Source organism: Hemibagrus wyckioides, linkage group LG01 (assembly GCF_019097595.1).
Source record: "Hemibagrus wyckioides isolate EC202008001 linkage group LG01, SWU_Hwy_1.0, whole genome shotgun sequence".
In the NCBI taxonomy this organism is placed as follows: Eukaryota; Metazoa; Chordata; class Actinopteri; order Siluriformes; family Bagridae; genus Hemibagrus; species Hemibagrus wyckioides.
Window position 1 is genome coordinate 16,283,901 of NC_080710.1, and position 17,236 is coordinate 16,301,136.

The window sequence follows — 17,236 nt, forward strand, 5'->3', positions numbered from 1 at the left end:
GCAATGATGGCGATGTGGGAGAACCTGAGAAGATCAGGTGCGTTGTAGATCAGTTGCAGTGGTGGCATGCAGGGGCAACATGAGACAAGGGACAATTTAAACTGCAATAAACTGTAGTAAACTGAGTTGACGTTAGTTGATCTAGCCACAGACGTTATCCTTGCCCCTTTATAAAATGCCGATTTCCCCAATCTATGAGCTATGTGAGTATTATTATTATACTGAATGGGTCCGTTAATTAGCACTCCTAGTGCCTACGTCGATGTGACGTCCGTGTATTGCGCATGCCCAGTAGCGCGCTCTGCAGCTGTTGAGGGCGGAGAGCCGCTCGCGCAGACAGCTGCTTCCACACTAAAAGCAGGAACTGTAATATGTGTGTATGTGTGTGTCTGTGAGTGAGTGTGTGAGTGAGTGAGTGTGTGTGTGAGTGAATGCGAGTGTGAGAGAGCGCCGCTAGAGTCAAACCTCAAGCGCTAAGCTCCATTCTCAAAGCTTTTGTCTAACGCCTTTAAATGTGGATCAAATAACGCGATCCACTTCTTTATTTTCGGGCGCAGTCGAGGGTTTATTTTTTTTAATGTTCCCCGGAACGAGTGGTAAGTCCAACAACTAACGATACATTAGTTAGCTAGTCAGCGAGTGGATTAGGAGCTAACAAGCGCTTGCTAGCCAGTAAGCTAGATCTTGCTAGCCATCAATAATTGTCCACTTGTTTTAGTGTTGTGGTCCGGAGACTTTAGCACTTTAACACATGATCTGTGTGATCGTGTTACTGTCGGTGGAGCTAACTGGTCAGTGTGGTTAGCTGTGGTGTGTTTAAATACTGCTCTGTTAATCCAGCATCACCGCCGGTCTGGGATAGAGTAACGTGCTATGTAGCTAGGTGTGTAGCTAAGGAGGTTGGTTTTAGCTAGCGAGCTTCAGATGGCCCTTTCCGGTTAGACTCCTGCCGTAAGCTAGCTTTGTGCCTCGCTGGGTAGAAGCATTGCACGCCTGCAATATAGAAATACATCACATTTGATACAAATTTGTAGGAGAATACTTTGTGATATTTTCCAGGAGTGTATCATCACCAGCGTGTTATACCTCATACGGCGTGCTCACTCTTTGGCATGCCAAAATCCACACTACTGTCAAATCAGAGCATAGCGCAGCTTGTATTGTTTATACATAAAATACAAAATATGTAATCGCGCATTTGATTTAGTCTCTTGATTTAAGGTAAGTATTGATATTAATCACCGAAACATACACAGGTTTAGGACAGTGGGCAAGCTCACTAACAAGCTAAGTAGCAGTAAGCTCCACCTTTCATAGTTTTTGTACTCAACAACTGAGTCATACTTCTGTACTATAAAAAAAATTTCATTCACAAATTTGACATTTTTGTTTATTGTTCACAGAATCATCATAGGACTATTAAAGGAAACATGCACACTGAAATACAAATATGTGACGTGTTTAGTAATTCAGGTGCTGATTTGTTGGTTGGTGTTATGATGTCACAAGATTGTTGCGGTGTCCGTGTCGTGCTGATGTCACAGGGGGACATACTAGCGCAGTTTACTAGGACCAAGCGTTTCAGAAATTACAAAGCCGATGGATGGTGTTTGGATTTCTCTGATCCTCGAAAGAATTGGCGAGAGCGTCTCTAGCTCGCCAACATCCCCGAATGCACTACTGCTATGTGATGCATTTGTGCTGAGTTAAAGCAATGACTCCGGCTTGATGGCAATCTGCAAACTGAGAAGCTTGCTTGTTGATGGTGATATTATCATGAAATTTGAAGCTGTTAGGAGCTGCCCTGTTTGAGTTGAGTGTACAAGTGTGGAGGTGAGAAGGCTGGATAAGGACTGAAGGATTAAGCGCTGCTGCATCTCTTTAGGTAGTGATGAAACCTAACCCAGTTAAATCTCACTCGTACCAGTATGTATAGTTATGGGTAGGAAACTCTTCACCAACGTGAAATTAGACCTACATTTTGATAAAAGATGAATCGACTAATAACAAGTCTGCTCAGAACTGAATTAGATATTAATAATCTTTTTTTTTTTTTTTGGAACACATTTGTGAGCTGCATAATGCAGTAATTTTTGAGAACTTGGATCATCTTGTAGATTCATAGCTACAGACATGAGAAATTACTCATGATTCAATACTCATTTAATTACTCATTAATTCATAGGGCTGGAAAAGGTGTCCCAAATCTTTGTTTTTTCTCATTTCCATGACTGTATGAACAGAAAGTACATTCGTCTTAATCGCTGCTGCGTCTCGCAAGGTTTGTGTGTGTTGACATGGACTGTTACTTTTGTAAACAATCTCTAGTGTAAGACTTTCTTGCTACGAGCTGCAGTCTGAGTTGTGTTAAGAACAAACGAACACGGCTTTAACGGTTAATCCACCTGAGCAACACTTGCAGCACATAAGCACATAAGCATGTTTATTATTGAAACCTGCTGAGGCTCAAATAGAACAACATGTTTAGAGCATGAGAATGATCGGCAGTGGCTTATGGTTCCTGTTCATGTTTTTGTTAACGTTTCAATTGCCAGTTAGCTCTTGTACAATCATTAAACTGTTACTCTCTATACAAACAGCTCATTTTAGTTAACATTGCTTTAACATGCACTATATTGCCAAAAGTTTTGGGACACCCTAATTCAAATCATTGAATTCAGGGGTTGGGCTCAGCCCCTTAGTTCCAGTTAAAGAAACTCTTAATGCTTCAGCATACCAAGACATTTTGGACAATTTAATTCTCCCAACTCTGTTCCAACATGACTGTGCACCAGTGCACAAAGCAAGGTCCATAAAGATATGGATGAGTGAGTTTGGTGTGGAGGAACTTGACTTGCCAGCACACCATTGGGATGAATTAGAGCAGAGACCACGAGCCAGACTTTTTTTTTTTTTTTTGGTGGATCAGTAGTGATAAAATGAATGATCAGAATTTCTCCAACTCCTACTTCTCCAACTCATATCGTTCTGTGTTAATGTTTTGTACTATGCACTTGCTCTGTGTGCACTGCTGTCTTGTGTATGAATATTGAAAGGTTAGTATCATCTCAAATGAATCACTAACGCTTTTTTAAATTTAACTGGTAGTAGTTTTTAAGTCGATGGCACATGATAAACACACATTAGGCGAAGCTGTTAGCTTTAGCAGAATACAACGAATTTTTTTTAATTATTCATTTTTTTTCCTCATACAGAGTCAGGACCTGGTAGCCCCGCCCTTTTTTCAACTATATTAGCAAAGCCGAAGTGTCCAACATTCCACACTTTTATCTGGTAAATAAATTTCTTTCAGCTGTATAAGTGCATTATCCAGGTACTTGAAGTGCACATCTTGTTTGAATTTTCACTGTGAACACACTTCTCACACTACTACATAAAAGAGTAGAATAGTGTATAAGTATAAGGTATAAAGTCGGCTAGTGTTAATCACCTGCACTGTTATTAGCTATAAATTACACTCGCTCACATGGAAGGTGTGAAGCAGCTGTGGAAAAGGCTGAAAATCTACTTAAACAGGACAACAAAAACTTTTGACACCTTTTATTGCAAGAGGCTGGGTGTTATTTTCTTTCTCAGTTAGTTCAATGAGCAGCATGGAAATTTGTGAGCTGTCAATAATGTAAAGCTCGCATTTCATCTTTCACTTTTCAGCCTGCTGATATTTTACAGTTCATGCTTTGGACTGTCGCTGCCGGAATTTAACCAGCACTTTGCCCAGATTTCTGCATTTTTGTTGCGACACTGATTTTAGAGCCCTGACTGATATTATACTATAAAACAATAAAAATAGGTATTTGAATGTAAGCCAGCTAAATAGATAGTACAGTAATACCTCGCAGATCCGCGCAATTTTCTGTGGAATCTAACTAATTTGCATCCATGAATTTTTTGCAGACCCACAGATTCCTGCAAAAGTGTTTACGGCTAATTTTGTGGCAGTTTAAGCATTTTCATGCTTTTTAATATAAAATTATTTTAAAACAAAGTTTAGTTTATTAATTTAGTAATATAAATATAAAAGTAAAATCAACAAAATATCAGTATAAATAAAATATAAATGTTATTAATGATATTGAATGTCGCCGATATCACGTATGTACAGTACAGCCATTACGACACGCTATTGGCTGGAACGGTTGGAAGTAGCCAATCACAGAGCATTAACAATTTTTTTCCTAGCTGCTGATTAGCTGGTAGCTATGATGCTTTGTATGCGTGATGTCGCGGTTCATCTCCGCGCCCCTTGTACTCGGTTCAACACGCGCGTATATTCCATGAATGAGTGAGCTCAGTGATTTTTCCCTGTTTTTTATACAGGCGTTACTGTACTCTATTTTTACGTCAAACATTTTTCTTTTTTAAGGGTAATGTATTAAGCTAACTCTTAAATGAAATTAAAGTGTTTTGGGAGCATGACTGGGGTCATATTTAGGGTTTATTTCTAAAAATAAGCATTTACAGTACAGTATTAGCATTTTTAGTGACTCGACCGAAAAACCTCATCATTCGCGATGGTTCCTGGAACATAACCTCGCAGATGTGTGAGGTGTTACTGTATATAATACACACACGCTTTTCTATTCCATGATGGAACAATGGTTCAACAAATGGACCCACATATTAACAAGGCTTGTTAAAGCAGTGAGTGAGTCCTTTAGCCTCCTGCCCACACAAAAGCATGTACTCTAACCATAAGGCCTTCAGTCTCATCCTGATAACGATTTCACTACATTTAAAAAAGAAAATATTAGCCCTGAACAATGTAGTGGCTCAGTACTGACATTTTCTAAATGTCTTTAATGCCAGTAAACAGGTTTTTCTTTAATCTTGTTAAATGGAAGTGCAGTCATATCGAAGTATGTATTTTATCCATCTACACACCTCAGAATTGTTTTTCAAGCACGTCACATTAATACTATTTGCTCCAATTACTTTAGCACCTTTAATTACATGTGACTGTCTCTATGATGATGTTGTTTGATGGTATTTAAAACATGCATAGAGAACGTCATTGTCGTCAAGTCACGTTGCATTTAACCACAGTGGACCACACCCAAAACAAGTAAAGCTTCGACAGCCACAACTGCTGAGTAATTACATATCGCTTTAAAATAGCAAAATCCAAACACATATTTCACAGAAAACTGAAGTCATCGAGCTGCAATGCATGTCTGTGGCAGAGCAAATGGGTTAAATAGACCTGACAATTAAACAGATGTGCTGAACAAATAACCAACAGCTCTGTAATTCATCATCATCAATACATTCATCTATACAAGCTCAGATGAAGTCCCCTAGTAGACATACACATACACTAAGGGTCCAAGGGGATGCCGTGGTCTCTGTGAAGTAGTGTTCCAGCTGTAAAATATATATGTATATATTTAATATTTGAATAATTAGTTCATATATTCTGTACTGATAAGGCAAGCTCAAAGCTTAATTACTTTTATAGCCTTAATAAAAGAAAACCAGCAATAGATTACACATCACATTAAAGACTCTTCTGTGAGACATCACCCCATTCAGTTGAAATAAAGCTTAATGTTTGTAATTATGTTAGTAGTTTGGTAAACCAAATGATAAGCAAGTCAAAGCAGGAGGTGTGCTTAAATAGTGAAAAATTACAACGGTAACAGAAACGATAGTTATTCATTAGAATGTCATTAAATGTGATGTGTTTTAATTCACATGTTGCTTTACTTCCTTGATGCTAGAATCGTATCAGCCAGTTTAGCTCTTATAATATGGTGAAACAGGTAACACCGTTCTGAGGATCATGTTCATTTTGCATAGTCTGCTATGATCATTTGATATGAACACACCCAACTTGTGATGATCTCTTGTGCAATCCTCATTTTGCTCTGTTTTGTAACTTGGCTACACGGAAATGTAAAGAACACTTTTTGTAAATAAGCAAATTTAAGCTTGTGTAGGTAATTTACACTTACCTTTATTTAAATTTAATTTAATTATCACGTATTTAATTTAATTATCACATATTTGTTGTAGCTGTAATGCGAATAAAGCTTGAGGGGGAAATAACGGATTTATACACTAAAGAGGCAGAATTTAACTATTTGAAAGCTTAGCTATAGAAAACTGCTAAAGTAGGTTTACATCTGACCACTGTGAAGTATTACGTTTTGGCACTACCTTGATGTTTATAAGCACTTAGTAATCTGGTGATGGGAAAGCTCATGAGTCAGTGAGGCATTTTGGATGGGAAGAGTAGTCTGATTGGTTACAGCCGTGTCAGAGATGGGAATTTAGCGTGTGGAGATTGCACAGATGACAGTCATTTAAGAGTCTGCAGTGCTGGAGCTCCATTTATTAGGCCCAAGCTGTGCCACTAGTTATAGCTTCAGAAAGGCTCAGTGGCTCAGAATTACTGACAGACTTGAGGAAAGTGGTTGAATAACTATACGACTAGTAGAGCGTGCCGCTACCTCGTATTTAAACGCAAAGCCAAAAACCTCTCAGAAGCCCGAGTTCCTGGGAGAATAATGTCTTTATCACATTTAGGTGTACGTGCCAAAAATAGCTGGTATTATCACTTCTTAAGACAAAGGCTTTTTGGTGCTTGTGTTATGAATTTGTTCTTTAACACTCATTTGTGCTCATTCAGCCTCAAGAGCATGAGTGAGATCAGGTACTGATGCTGGGTGTGAGGGCCTGGTGCACAACTGCATTCATCCCAAAGGTGTTCACTGGGGTTGAAGTCGGGATTCAGTATTCTTTTACTCCAACCTTGACAAACCATGTCTTTATGGAGCTTCACTTTATTGTCAGACTGGAACATGTTTGCAGTGGAGTTAATTCATGTCATTTCAAGGCATTTCTCTTGTGTTCCAGTGGACTAGCTGAACAAGTGCTATTTTCCACTTCTCAGATCTTTGATGTTTCATGCTGAGGTGCTTGACATATGGGTATTAGTATTTGCGCTGCTAATGTTTAAAACAGAAATTTCCAGGTGACATCATTATTCAGACAGCAAAGGGAGATATTTTAAACTGTTTCAAAGACCAGAAGTGCTGATGACTAACATTTGACACAGTCATCCACATGTTGAATTTTTATCTCGCTGTCTAGACAAACTTTATAGACATGGAAAAAGAAATCAAAGCTTGGGTTTACCACATCATTCATTCAGAATATAATGCGGCTTTAATAAAGGTTCATGTGTTCTGTTTTGTTTTTACAATGTTTCTCTCTGATTCGCAGGATCCTGGCATGATGGGTCTGCTGTTACCAGCCAGTGTGTTGAAGTGATCTGTCCTCCCCTTCTTCTGTAAACTCCTCCCCCTGGGGTTAAACCCCTCCTCCCATCCAGCTGGGGAGCAGCAGCAGTCATGGCAGGTGTGAAGCGTGGCTATGACGGCAAGATTGCCGGACTGTATGACCTGGACAAGACGTTGGGGCGCGGGCATTTCGCTGTGGTAAAGCTGGCACGCCACGTCTTCACCGGCGAGAAAGTGGCAGTGAAGGTCATCGACAAGACCAAGCTGGACACAGTTGCCACAGGACACCTATTCCAGGAGGTGCGCTGCATGAAGCTGGTGCAGCACCCTAACATTGTGCGCCTCTACGAAGTCATCGACACACAGACCAAGCTGTACCTGATCCTAGAGCTGGGGGACGGAGGCGACATGTTCGACTACATCATGAAGCATGAGGAGGGGCTCAACGAGGAACTCGCTAAGAAATACTTTGCCCAGATTGTCCACGCAATTTCTTACTGCCACCGGCTGCATGTAGTGCATCGCGATTTGAAGCCTGAAAACGTGGTATTTTTCGAGAAGCAGGGCCTTGTTAAGCTTACTGACTTCGGCTTTAGTAATAAATTTCAGCCCGGGAAGAAGCTGACCACCAGCTGTGGCTCTTTGGCGTACTCTGCTCCAGAGATCCTGCTGGGGGACGAGTATGATGCACCTGCAGTAGGTGAGTACATTGCTGAAAAGGATGAAGGGTACCTGTTGGTTCCCAGAGTGGGATATGTAAAACACAGACTGGAGGTTCAGAGCTCTAACATAATTTATTATGGAATTATTTTACATCACAGTTTATTAGCTGGCTGCTCTTAAATTAAAATTGAACTGGGTGTAATCCAGTCATCAATTCTGTAAGTACAGTAATGAAAAGCTCCATGACTCTATTAACTAGCTAAATATTATTGTACATAATTAAATAATGAGCATAATATTTGGATAAATGTGCATTAAGTACATTTCACCGAGGCATTTCACTTTCTTTTTTTTCCGGGGAGACAGGTTTCTAGGTTAATGCAGTGGTTCCCAGTCTTGGCCTTGGAGCTCCTCATCTTGCATATTTTGTTGTTTTTACTGCTATAAGTGCTATTTATCAGACTAGGCCTTCATGAGGCATTGGGATGTGCTGGAGCAGAAACGAACACTAACATTTTTCAGGACTTGGTTTGGCTAAACAAGAAAGTGTTTAAATTAATATTGCATGTACACTCGAGAACTTGAACGTGAGGCTTTTAGTTTCCTGGTCCATTTATATCTTTTACCCCTAAATATAGAGTTCAGACTTATGCAAAGGGATTACTGGCAGTGTGCATGACTTATGTGTTTAAGTGTTCTATGATGATCAAACTGAAATATTTATAGCACAGCAATATCTGTGATGGACATGGCAGCTATGGATGATTGAAATGTTCTAAAGTCTGCTAATTTAGATGTTCAGGTTCATGCAGATTTTGTGAGCAAGATGAGCATGTTGGAGCATGCTGAAGAACCAATCATCACACATCCCTTTTCTTTTCTTTTCTTTTTCCCTGCCAGATTTAGCACTGCTGTTGCTTTCTTTAAGCTCTTTCAATCCTCATACATAGACGCACTTTCTCTCGTCTCCTATTTCCATCTAAGTATAAGGGCATCTCTGTGCATGTCTGCGTTTCCACCGTCCATTAGTGTGTGTCACAAGAAAGAAGACAGAAGAACAGAGCGGCTGCTGGTGCTGTTTGGATTTGTAGTCTAGTCACAGTTGCGGGCGATTGGCTGGTGGAACAGTTAATCCTCTCTTTGTTTGAGCTGAAGCTTCACTGCTGGAGCCCTGATTAAACATTCCTTATTGACACTGTCAGTGTGATCAAATACACAGTGTGCTCTGATTGCCATTGGACTCACCGCTCAGATTATTTCCGGCCTTGCTTCCTAATTGATGACACTTTGTTCTGCATTTTGTTTCCACAACAGTTGAAACTAAACAGAAGCCTTACAAAGTATCGCTTGGTTCAGGCTGAGTGTATCTGTATTATATCACACGGCAATGTTCAAATCTGATTGGTCAGATGATGTGGATTATTTTTGTATAACAGTACATATAACATGACTATGTTAGGAAACATTTATGTAACATTCACGGAATGAAGTCTCTGTTGTAAGCACTTTGCAAAAGTTCAGATTTTCCCTGCTCGGGACCGTGTTCAAGAAAGAGAGGAGTTTGCGCTTTCTGGTTGGTCTGTGAAATGACAAACTGCTTTTTGAGAGAGAGGGGAAAAATCAAGGGAGGGTTGAGGAAATGCCTGTTTATAACGGCTGTAACATAAGTGAGAATAAGTTGTCTGTGGAAAGTTCCAGAACATTAAATCTAAATGTGTATACTGTTAAAATGCACAGTGATTTGTACACTAATAAATAAAACGGCGCGATTGTTGGCAAATTGCTGTTATAAGTGGAAAAGCACACTCCTGCAGTTAGATGAAAATAATACACTTCAGTGTGCATAATTTTCAGATAACAGCACGGTCTTTTGTGTGTTATTCCTTACTTATCAAACCTCACATGTTAATATTTAGACTGTCTGAGCTGATATGTAGGTTGTAGGTGTTTGTGATAGAAATTCTGGAGATTTGGCTCTTTTGTGTTCTGCTGTGTTTGACTTCCTGGTCAGTAGAAATGTTTGTCCTTGAGTCTTGGGGCTAGAAGACTGAGTACACTAGGGTCAGTGAGACATTTTAAACCAGTACGTTTTCCTCTGACCATTTAGTCCTTTAGCAGTTTACACAGTTACCTGAAAGAATTTCTTCCATTGCGTTTTGGAAAGTCTGTATATGTGTCTGTTTAAATAACAATGGAGCAACAGATTCATTTTTGATTGTTTGATCTGTTACGTATCACATCAATTAATCAACTTGACTAATGTGCTGGTTTCTCTCTTAGTCATGGTTACACATTTAAAAGCAGCCCTGATACAATAAATAATGTCAGTGTGAAGCATTGTGCCACATTTTGTTTCGGAACAAATGTTCGGCTAAATTATAGTGTAAATAAGGATGAAAGTGTCATTTTTCAGCACTGTAAAAAGCAAATGCATTTGAACTACTAACTACTAAAGGATTGATCAGCACTATCACTTGCTTTAAATGTGAGTAAGTCTAATGAACAGTAGCTCACAGAGATGAAAATGCGTCTGCCGACAAAATCTCTTGTGGCCTGTGTGCACTTTGTGCTCGTATGAACATGTGCAACCTCACTGCGTCCGGTAGCGTATCGTATCCTGCCTGCAAATGACACAGCTCATGCTGTTTTACGTTAGAGTTGATGCGTTTTAAGCAAATACATGGTATAACCGTATTACTAATCTAGTGACATCCTGTGATTTCAGCTCACCCTTCTATAATGGCTGAGTCAGGTTTATTCAGTCGCTATAAGAATGAAAAGTCGAGAAAGGTAACAGCTCTGTGATCTCGAGTACTGACTAGAAAGCACAGGAAAAGACCTACTTACATTTACGGCAAATGGCAGAGGCTTTTATCAAAAGCAACATGCAAAAGTGCCTTGGAGTCTCCAACAACAAATTCACTAGGTCATGGACTAAGGACACAGAGTCTGTATGAATGTGGACCAGGGTCAGGATCTGTTGTGCATAAATTATTAGTAGACTACCCAGTATTACTAAATGTTTCCTTTTTTAAAAGAAATGTGCCTTTAATGATTCTGATATTTTAGAGGAAACATTTTGCAAACCCTTACAGCCTTATTCTTGCTGACTGTTATAACTAATAGTTAAAAATTAAGATTTTAAGTTTTCACATAGTGGGTGATTGATAGACACCAGCCTGTGAGTTTTAGTCCCATTGCCATTTCCGAAAAGGTGTTTTCAATGTTGACTCTTTCTCTTGCCTTTTTATTATCCTCCTCTTTACTTTCCAAGTATTGATATAAGAACTGACTCTTAGAAAACCCAACCTTTATAGGATTCTGGGAAACCTTACAGTGGTATTCTTGCTATTCCAAATAAAAAATTTTTTAGATATTTTATACATGGAGCTCAGTTTAGATGGCAAGTGAATGTTTTTTTCCACTTCTCCATACTGAAGCCTGTGCTTAGATTTAATTCGAACAAACCCGGTAATGTTCATGAAGCCCAGCTAATTTTATTGACTTGTGTAAAATGATCTATGAAGCTTGTTCCTAAATCCTCATCAATTTGTCACTTCAGCGCGGCTTTAGGAGAGATTGGGGAATGATGGGTTGATTGATGACATGGTGGTTTGGAATTTACTTTGTTTGCTACTGCTGTTTTCCGAAGTTCGGATGGCAGTAATACTGAAAGAAACCAACCCGGCTGGTTTAGCCCACATTCATACAGGAAGTGGTTGCTCTGAGTTACCTGGAAATGAGGTTTGAAGCTTTGAAGTGCTTTTGTACAGCATAGCAAACACGCTACTACCCTGCTTTTATCTAGCATGTTGTTTGATAGTGAAAACACCTTTTTTTTTTTTTTTTTTTTTTTTTTTTTTAATGAAATCTGTTCGATACTTTTCCAAATTCCTCATGTATAGATTTTCACAGTTTATTTTAATGATGTGGCTGTTTGTTTTGCTCTTTATTCTACAATAAATGTTCACATAATTTATGCCTAAAAGTGCTTTCCTACCAGACAGTGCAGATACACACAATCTCATATTTTGTCCTCGTCTCTATTGCCAGCTGAGCCGTACTGTACCCAGCGTGCTGAGATGAATTATCCGGCTTGTCCGTGTATCATGAGTGTCTATACAGAATGTGTGGGTTAAGCTATAAATAGCGCAGACAACCGATCGCTCGGACATAACTGTCCTGATCATGTCTCTGGATGGAGTCACTTTTCTACTGGACAGGGGCTAAACATTCAGTAGTGATGTTTTCTGCTCAACTAACTTTGTTTTATTTTTAAAGTGGCCTTTTCCTGGCATCATTACACTTTCATGTGTATTAATGTTTTGGATATTTTATTTATCCAGAGTATTTTTTTTTTTTTTACTGTTGCTGATATTTCGCTTGAATTTACACTTTCTATCTTATCTGTGTAAAAGCCTGCTGTTTTTCAGGTTTGGACAAATCTCAGATTTCTCTGAAATCCAATAACATATAAAGACCATCCATGTTGAGGCTCAGGTGTGTTTGAGTGGAATAAACAACAAAATATAAGCTGGACGGACTCAGAGTTCTTGGAAATTGTGCTGACAGTGTGAAAAGACTAAAGGCACTATTTTAGTATGTGTCTGTCTGCATGTTCTGCAAGATGCATGCCATGAAAATGATTTTTCTATAGTGGATAACAATGACAACACTTTTTGTTCTCTATTATGCCATTATGTCAAGTCAATGTAGAATGCAGATATATATATGTATATGTGTGTGTATTTATATATGTATATATATATGAAAAGTTGTTAAATATAACAAAACAAAAAAAAGTTGTTTTTTATATATTTATATATATATATATATATATATATATATATATATATATATATATATATATATATATATATATATATATATATATATATATATATATATATATATATATATTTAACAACTTTTTTCTTGTTCATTAGGAAAAACAACCAGTGATAAATCATGCAAGCATACAAAAGACCAGGGCTGGGAAGCAGAGATCTAACTGAGCTTTTCTCTGCTTATTCAGCCATATGAAGTCATTTAGACATTAATATTAGTCTTGCAGCGTTTTAATGGGACCACACAGTAGCCTACATCTGTTTGGCTGAGGGTTGGGGGGTGTGTGTGTATGAGAGTAAGTAAGAAAGAGAGAGATCAGCTGTCCTCCAGGCATTTAGTGGTTACATGATAGCTCAGGTTCCCGCTGTGGCAGTTCTCTCAAGTGCTATAAATTAACAGCATATGTGTTTAGTACAGGTCTTTCCCAACACAGTAACCGGACTATACTTCTGTCAGTATGCAGATTTATAGTATAGTATGTATGTTTCTGATTTACTGAGTGTTAATTAGCTTGAGCATACAGTTTTAAGATACTTTTGAGAAATGTGTTCACTTAAGACATGGCTTAGCGATACCAAAAAACCATCAGTTCTGCATCTGTTCAAGTGCAGTGCAGGTATACACGTGTTATCCTTAGGCCAGCGGTAGCGTATATGACTCACGTTTGATACTATGACTTGCAGGTGACGTTTGAACAATTCAAGCACGGCAGTGAATTACTTTCTGTAATTATTCCATTCAGTGACATTTAAAATGAGGTCAGCTCACCATCCACTGCACTGCACAGCTCACTCTGGCTTCCTCCAAAGCATCTACCTCACACATTTGCCTTGTTTTCAAATATTACTGATTCTCATGGTTTTGGAGTAGAGGCAAAGGTTCACATGCTCAGAGTTTTCTGAACATCTTCATGGGGTTTTAGCTGTATATTCTTTCCCACGTAGCTGAAATAATGCGAATGACTGTGCAGCAGCTAGCTCTGTACGATTACAAGAGGATCCCAATAAAATCACAACTGAATAACCAGCCGATGTGTTGGTTGATGTGACCTGTAATTAAAGAAAATGACTTCATTCTGTGTACAACATCAGGAAGTGCAAAATGGGCTCTTGTGGAAAATGGTTTCACAGAAACAAAAACATTGTATAAATAAGTGAGCTTGAGGTAATATATTTTTTTTGATGTCGATTAGCATGTCATTCACATTTCACCAACACCACTAGTACCACTGGAGCTACTCTGTGAGGTTTGTGTTATTACACCCCATCCTATTATTGGTGGCTTTTAGACAAGCATTCAGATCACTGCTGGGACTTTGTTGTTGACCGTAATTGCTATAAAAGTTAAGATCTCAACTTGCAGCCAAAGAAACACAAAGGGAATTGTTATTGTCTTTTGTGATTATAAAGGTTAGTCCTGATGCAGACCAAGTGAAATATTTCAGTGGAGTAACTAACCACTTGAAAATTACAGCTGCAGAGTGATCGATGAACACGATGGCCGAAAGCATGTGGACAGCACACCCATGTGTGGGCCTTCCCAAACTGTTGTGAGCACACAGTTGTGTAGGATGAATTTAAGCATTAAGATTTCCCTTCACTGGAACTAAAGCGACATTGAAGCAAGGTCCTGTATTCCCAGAGCACTGACCATGACCCCATTGAACACCTTTGGGTTGAACTTGAATACAGACTGCTTCCTCACTTGACATCAGTACACAGGAAAGTAAAAATCGTGCTCTTGAAGCAGAATGGGTAAATCTTCACAGCCATCCTCCAAAATCTAGTCTCAGAAATCCTTCCTAATAGAATAGAGGTTGTTAACGGCAACAAAGTGGGACCAGCTCCATGTTAGTGTCCACATATGGGTGAGATGGTGAGGTGTCCACACACTTGTCTTTATAGTGTGTATATAAAAACTACCCATAGTCTAGTGGGTCCAGTTTTCTAAATATGAACCACTGCTGATTCTGTAGCAGATCCTCTTTTACAGGATTTATTTAAATTATTCTGCTGCTGTCAGCTCTGTTGAAAATGTTTCACAGACTTTCATAGACGTAGCCTCTCTTGTCTACTTAGTGAAATGACAAAGTGCAGCGTGGTTAAAAAAAAAAAAAAATCTGAGTTTGTTCTCCACTTCAAGGTGTTTTTTTCCTCATTTGTTCATATAAGTCCATGACATTAGTCAGAAGTGCTAAAGTGAAGCAGCTGGAAACAAAACATCAAGTGGTTGTGTTATTTATAGCCAGCAGCTAATAACCAATGGTTAAGGTGCCCGTTATTGCCCTTATTGCCTTTATTTGCTTATTTGAAACATAGTAAGCAAGGGTCATAAAAATTGTGGTAGCACTCTGCTGATACGGTGTGTATAGAGGCTTTACTGTTATAATAAATGCTGTATTTCTAAATGGAGAAACCGGTGGAACTCTGCTAGCCTCTGATTGCGAGACCTTATATGCATGTTGTGTCTTTGCCGTTGTCAGTGAGCTTATCTGACATTGGTTAGAGCAGTGGTGGAGTGATGCATTGCACTAGGAGCACAGTCGCGCAAATGGCCAAGTGTCAGATTCCCGAATCACTCATTAAACTACCGCCGAGGTGCATATGTTTGCATGCATGCTTTTACGCGAGTCTTGCTGCTTTGTGCTGCTCTGACACCACAGGAAAGCTTTTAAGGATGGCGCTACCCCCCTCATCTCCTTTCCGCCTCCTTTCCCCATCTCTTCACCCCTTTGTTTCCAACAGATTGTTTTCTCTCTGAGAGCTGGCACCTCCCCGCTGAAGCTTGGGGAAAACAGGGAAAGGAAGAAGAATAGCAGGAATGACTTCTGGAGAGGCAGGAAAATGGGGGGACGTGTTAGAGCTATGTTTAGAGCAGCGTCTTCCTGATCTTACCCGTGCCAGCCAGACACAGTGCCGTTTGCCCACAGGGTAATTAATCCAGCCTGCTGGTTGCTATAGCAACACCTTGTGCTATGAGAGAGAGAGAGAGAGAGAGAGAGAGAAAGGTGTATACAAGAGGTGAAGGAGCAAGAGGGCATATGGGTATCCAGGAAGTTGCTTGCTCTGTTTCACTCACCTTGGCATCCTGTCTGCACAAGTGAATGTTGAATGTTAGCGTTTCCTCTTTATTTATCTACACATGCAGGTGCTTTGCTTTGTCGTCATTAAGGTTTTGTGTGAAGAGTTTTACAGATTGTGGCATTTCACCATAGGGGAGTACCCATCATTTCCCATACTGTGCTTTAGATGATGCAACCAAGTAAGACAAAAACAACATGGAGCAGTTCATTGGTTTTGTTATTATTTTGCACACAGCATGAAAGCATTTTGTAAGGCTATACAGATCCACAATAACGTTTAATAATTAGCATATACAACTCCTTAAACCCTTCATTTATAAAAGTTTTGCCTCACAAACAACTTGGTTCTTTAATCTGAGAAATGTACATGCTCAAAAGTTGAGGTCCAGCACTGGACCATCCTAATGAACTACTTCAGAGCTTGCTTTTCACGGTGAGAAGGTGCTTGAGCTCTTTTCTGAAAGTGACAGCAGTGACTGTTACTGAGCTGCGAGGACTGTTTTTGGCATCTGCAGCTGTAACTGACTGGCCTAAACCCCCCACAATAAGGAAGTATATTCAATCCTGCCTAAAAGAACAGTGCTCTAGATAGACTTACAGGTACTTATAACCCTGGCAACCCTGTATCATATCTGCAGCTCTGAATTTTTCAGTTAGCACGCTGATTTTATTAACCTGGATTTGATCCACCAGGGAAGACAGCCCTGAGTAATAGTGCCATGTTTGTCAGTATTCATCTTGACCAGAATGGCCCTCAGGGTCCTGGAAAATACACACAGTGTAAAGTAATCCTATTGTACTACATTGTTTAGGTGTGAAGTTATTGTGTGGCTTCCCGTTGATGGCCGGTGTGTGGCGTCTCTAGTTTCTGCTTGGCCAGTGTGTGGATTAATAACCACCTTCAGATTCCTCCACAATGATGGAGTGATTTAGCAGCAAGCCAGGGCCTGCCTTCACTTTCTGCTGCAGTCATTCAAAATTAAACAAGTATGAGGCTGTCGGCCCTGGGGATGCCCCTCCCCGCTCTCTCTACACACGCTCCCAGAAGTTTCAGGGCTCAGTACATGGCCTGTGAAACCTGTAGTGAGATTTGAAGGTGTTTGTTTTCTGATTTGTTTCTGAACTGCAGTTTCATATTTCCTGACTTGCAGCTCAGGTGATTGGGATGTGGTGTGCTTGGTTAAGTCATATGATGGTGAATTTTCTGCAAGTGTGTTAATATTTAGCAGCACTGCAGCCTCAGCACAGATAAGTGTACAGCTACCTGCAGATTTCTCTCTGACTAAGCTGCCGAAGTTGTCTAAGCAGATACCTAGGATTACGTCCTAGGGATTTTTTTAAAAAATAAATAAATAGATAAATTGTAGTCTGTGGTGAGCTA

General features: G+C 39.5%; 1 protein-coding gene across 2 annotated transcripts in view; it reads left to right on the forward strand.

The window, feature by feature from the left end:
• Positions 1 to 321: 321 nt before the first annotated feature.
• Positions 322 to 17,236, forward strand: part of snrka (SNF related kinase a) — a 33,632-nt gene continuing 16,717 nt past the window's right edge. The window contains exons 1-3 of one of the 2 annotated variants that reach the window (XM_058398129.1): positions 322 to 596; positions 3,216 to 3,294; positions 7,246 to 7,962. In XM_058398129.1, coding sequence (XP_058254112.1) covers positions 7,374 to 7,962 — 589 coding nt within the window. In that variant the 5' untranslated portion in view covers positions 322 to 596; positions 3,216 to 3,294; positions 7,246 to 7,373. The remainder of the gene's footprint in view (positions 597 to 3,215; positions 3,295 to 7,245; positions 7,963 to 17,236) is intronic. The other variant, XM_058398127.1, reaches the window with a different exon arrangement.